The sequence below is a fragment of the Limulus polyphemus genome, unplaced genomic scaffold, assembly GCF_000517525.1.
Source record: "Limulus polyphemus unplaced genomic scaffold, Limulus_polyphemus-2.1.2 Scaffold9016, whole genome shotgun sequence".
Taxonomy (NCBI): Eukaryota; Metazoa; Arthropoda; class Merostomata; order Xiphosura; family Limulidae; genus Limulus; species Limulus polyphemus.
The window spans coordinates 5,310-10,085 of NW_013674626.1; the positions used below are offsets into that span (position 1 = coordinate 5,310).

The window sequence follows — 4,776 nt, forward strand, 5'->3', positions numbered from 1 at the left end:
TGTGCTCAAACTAAATACCATCCTCCTTTCAGGATGTTGAGTGTTAAACAACTGAAGATATACACATGGTGTGTTGTGCTCAAACTAAATACCATCCTCCTTTCAGGATGTTGAGTGTTAAACAACTGAAGATATACACATGGTGTGTTGTGCTCAAACTAAATACCATCCTCCTTTCAGGATGTTGAGTGTTAAACAACTGAAGATAAACACATGATGTGTTGAAACTGAATATCATTCTTCTTTCAGGATGTTGAGTGTTAAACAACTGAAGATATACACACATGGTGTGTTGTGTTGAAACTGAATACCCATTCTTCTTTCAGGATGTTGAGTGTTAAACAACTGAAGATATATACACATGGTGTGTTGTGTTGAAACTGAATACCCATTCTTTTTTAATGATGTTGAGTGTTAAACTACTGAAGATATACACATGGTGTGTTTGATAGTGCTTGCTGTATTGTTCTGTTTTAGGTAAAATTAGGGACCATAATCTACAAGGTTTCATTTCTTAGAAGCTGCTATGCCAAAGCTTTATTAACATCAACCGAATACATCACATGAGACAAGTATTAGTTATAAATATAAAAACCAAGTTGTGTGGACGTGTAACAAAGGCAACTATTCTATTGAATAACATTTCTTTCTTATATGTTCACTTGCATGAGTGATGGGTCACAACAAAAGTTCCTTCAGATACTAAACATGAAAATAAAGACCCCCACGTGTGGTTAGGATAACTTACTTCAGTTAAACTAATTTGTTGTTCTTGATTTTTTAAAAACAAAAACACGCCACATCATAAACACACAGTGGTTATGTCTTACTCCTAATTCACACCCTTTACTGATATCACCGTACACTCAAAACAGTAGGTGATGCAACTCATTAAGTACGTGGAAACTTTGAAAATAATATCTAAATTATTGCCATACTAATGATATTCAAAATTTTCAAGAGCCTGTAGTAAACCAGGAAAAACGACTGACAATCAATAGTAACCACAATGACGACTGACTGTCTATGGTAATCAGAAAGATATCTTACAGCTCATAGTAACCAGAAGGATGTCTGGCAGTCCTCGGAAACCAATGTGACGACTGACAATCAATAGTAACCACAAGGACAATTGACTATCTATGGTAATCAGAAAGATATCTTACAGCTCATAGTAACCAGAAGGATGTCTGGCAGTCCTCGGGAACCAGTGTGACGACTGACAATCAATAGTAACCACAAGGACGACTGACTATCTATGGTAATCAGAAAGATATCTTACAGCTCATAGTAACCAGAAGGATGTCTGGCAGTCCTCGGGAACCAGTGTGACGACTGAATATCTATGGTAATCAGAAGGATATCTTACAGCTCATAGTAACCAGAAGGATATATGACAATCCATAGCGATGTGAAGGATATCTTACAACCCATAGTACCCTGAAGGTTGTCTGACAATCCATAGAAATCAGAAGGAAGACTAGCCATCCACAGTAATCAGAAGGATATGTGAGAAGCCATGGTAACCAGAAGAATATATGACAATCCATAGAAATCAGAAGGAAGACTAGCCATCCACAGTAATCAGAAGGATATGTGAGAAGCCATAGTAACCAGAAGAATATGTGGCAATTCATAGAAACCTGAAGGATATCTTACAATCCATGGTAACCAGAAGGAAGACTAGCCATCCACAGTAATCAGAAGGATATGTGAGAAGCCATAGTAACCAGAAGAATATGTGGCAATTTATAGAAACCTGAAGGATATTTTACAATCCATTGTAAATAGAAGGATGTCTGACAATCCATAGAAATCAGAAGAAAGTCTAGCCAACCACAGTAATCAGAAGAATATATGACAATCCATAGAAATCAGAAGAAAGACTAGCCAACCACAGTAATCAGAAGAAAGACTAGCCAACCACAGTAATCAGAAGAATATATGACAATCCATAGAAATCAGAAGAAAGACTAGCCAACCACAGTAATCAGAAGGATATGTGGCAATTCATAGAAACCTGAAGGATATCTTACAATCCATGGTAACCAGAAGGATGTCTGACAATTCACAATATCTAGAATGACGTATGACAATCCCCAGTAAATATATTTAAGCAACTAATAGCATTGTACAAGTTTTCACATATTATAAATGTCCAGGTTAGCTATTTTTATTTTCTTATTATACATCTATTGAGCTTATTTAAAACTAACTAGATTTATTTTCAGTTTATTTAATTGGAAAAATTGCTTGTAAGACATAAAATATAATAACAAATATTTCCTTAAATAAATCATAACGAAGATCAATTATACTTTAGCTCGTCCCTTATCTCATCTTAAATGATGAACTAAATAAACGATCCCCAGGATAATTATTTTCAAGTCTAGATGTCGCAGCTCAAGTTTGAACGGTTTACTTTGATTGGTTACAGGTAAAAGATGAAAAATTTTCGTCAACAAACGTGTCTCGTGTAACTTTTATAGGCGCCATCTATTGACCTAGGTGAAAATTAATGGCATTTTTGTTTATAACTTCTACAATTATTCATTTCGCATCTATTAATGATAGGTTGTTTGGCAGACAATGATCTCATTAAATGTATCTGCAATCTTAGCAGCCGATTAAGATACAATTCCTTATTTAAATTGTAATATTTAATTAATTAGGTTAATTATATAGAATCCATATATATTCGGTAACAGCGATCAACGTACGACAAAGACATACCTCAAGTGGCAAAGAGTGCGCCAAAACGAAATTTAAAACTGAAGTTTATTTATTTCACATTAATTTTTTTCTATTTTTTTATTAATTAAGAGCACTTCTTTTCTAATTGTCAAAATGAAATCACAGCTTCTTTGAAAAGGTTGTATATTCTACCAATAATCTGATCCACTCAACGAAAACTTAAGGAAATTTCTACAAGCAATTAACCAATCGTTAACGTCAAAGTAAAGGCATTACAACTAATTGCACAAGCAATTAACCAATCGTGAACGTCGAAGTAAAGCCATGCTAATCTAATTGGACAAGCAGATTAACCAATCGTTAACGTCGAAGTAAAGGCATGCTAATTGAATTGGACAAGCAGATTAACAAATTGTTAACGTCGAAGTAAAGGCATGCTAATTGAATTGGACAAGCAGATTAACCAATCGTTAACGTCGAAGTAAAGGCATGCTAATTGAATTGGACAAGCAGATTAACAAATTGTTAACGTCGAAGTAAAGGCATGCTAATTGAATTGGACAAGCAGATTAACCAATCGTTAACGTCGAAGTAAAAGCATTACAACTAATTAATTGTACAAGCAATTAACCAATCGTGAACGTCGAAGTAAAGCCATGCTAATCTAATTGGACAAACAGATTAACCAATCGTTAACGTCGTAGTAAAGGCGTGCTCATCTAATTGGATAAAAAATTACAACTGTTGAATCTTTCCAGATAAAGTAAACATAAGAAACCGTAAGCAGTGTGTGAAATGGGTGCACTGATGCACATAAACTGGAAACTTCAGGATAAAATTTGACTTGTTGCAAACTGTGTATAAATCAAATATTTGTGTTACTTTAATAGCTTCTGGCTAATGGTGCCAAAACAAGATAAAGTGAGACATAGAAAGGTGTAGTCTGGGCAACATATATGTAAAAACAAGTTAGTCTGGGCAGCATATGGTTTAAATACAAGTTAATATGAGAGAGAGAGAGAGAACAAGGACTAAAAGTTAGTCTGGGTAGCACAGGGTTTAAATACAAGTTAGTTTTGAATAATTAAGAATTAGACTTATAACAGGAACTAAACGATTAAGTACGTTAACCGGAAGTCTATTAGTATGAAAAGAACAAACTTGTGACGTACTAAGGTGTGATGAACGAAGCTCTATAGCAGGAAGCAGATTTATTTGAGATTTGTGTTATAGAGCGCCACAATTTAAGAAAAGATCTAGTAGCTATTAGCATCATTTGAAATGTACTTTCATCACCTCCTCTTGTTTCTTTACCCAGACTATGTATTTTAACTACTCTCTGTTGCACCGTCTTGTTTCTTTTCTTCTTCACTAGATGGAGCAACTCTCGTTAATACATAGGGTTCTCCAACTGTTTGAGAAACACTTGATATTTCTTGTGATCCAAGGCTTTTGTCGGATACAATTTGTGACTGGGTTGAGGGTATCTCTGACGATTTTTCTTTAGAAGTTGAAAGTTTAGACTCCGATGTAAGTGGAAGATCTGATTTGTTTTCTTCTTCGGGTAATGATGATGGTACTGTCTCTGATATTACACTCTCGCCTGTAGATGCTGGGGAATCATCTTCCTCAGCTTGAGTTTCTGGTGGTTTAGACTCAAATGTGGATCCTGAAAAAACAGTTACCTTGGCTTCAGTTTCTTCACTAACTACTGACTTAGACTCGGACGTGGGTGTTGGAGAAACACCTTCCGCAACTTGACTTTCTTCACTGGCAGGTGGCTTAGATTCAGATGTGGGTGTTGGAGACACACCTTCTTCAATTTGTCTTTCTTCACTGGCAGGTAGCTTAGATTCATATGTGGGTGTTGGAGAAACACCTTCTTCAATTTGTCTTTCTTCACCGGCAGGTGGCTTAGATTCAGATGTGGGTGTTGGAAAAACACCTTCTTCAACTTGTCTTTTTTCACTGGCAGCTGGCTTAGATTCAGATGTTGGTGTTGGAGAAACACCTTCCTCAACTTGTTTTTCTTCACTGGCAGGTGGCTTAGATTCAGATGTGGGTGTTGGAAAAACACCTTCT

At 35.8% G+C, this 4,776-nt stretch overlaps 1 protein-coding gene across 1 annotated transcript in view; it reads right to left on the reverse strand.

Moving 5' to 3' along the window:
- Positions 1-505: 505 nt before the first annotated feature.
- The window catches only part of LOC106475698 (flocculation protein FLO11-like), an 8,100-nt gene continuing 3,829 nt past the window's right edge, over positions 506-4,776 (reverse strand). The window contains exon 3 of the mRNA XM_022379751.1: positions 506-4,573. Within this exon, the coding sequence (XP_022235459.1) occupies positions 4,023-4,573 (551 nt within the window). The 3' untranslated portion in view covers positions 506-4,022. The remainder of the gene's footprint in view (positions 4,574-4,776) is intronic.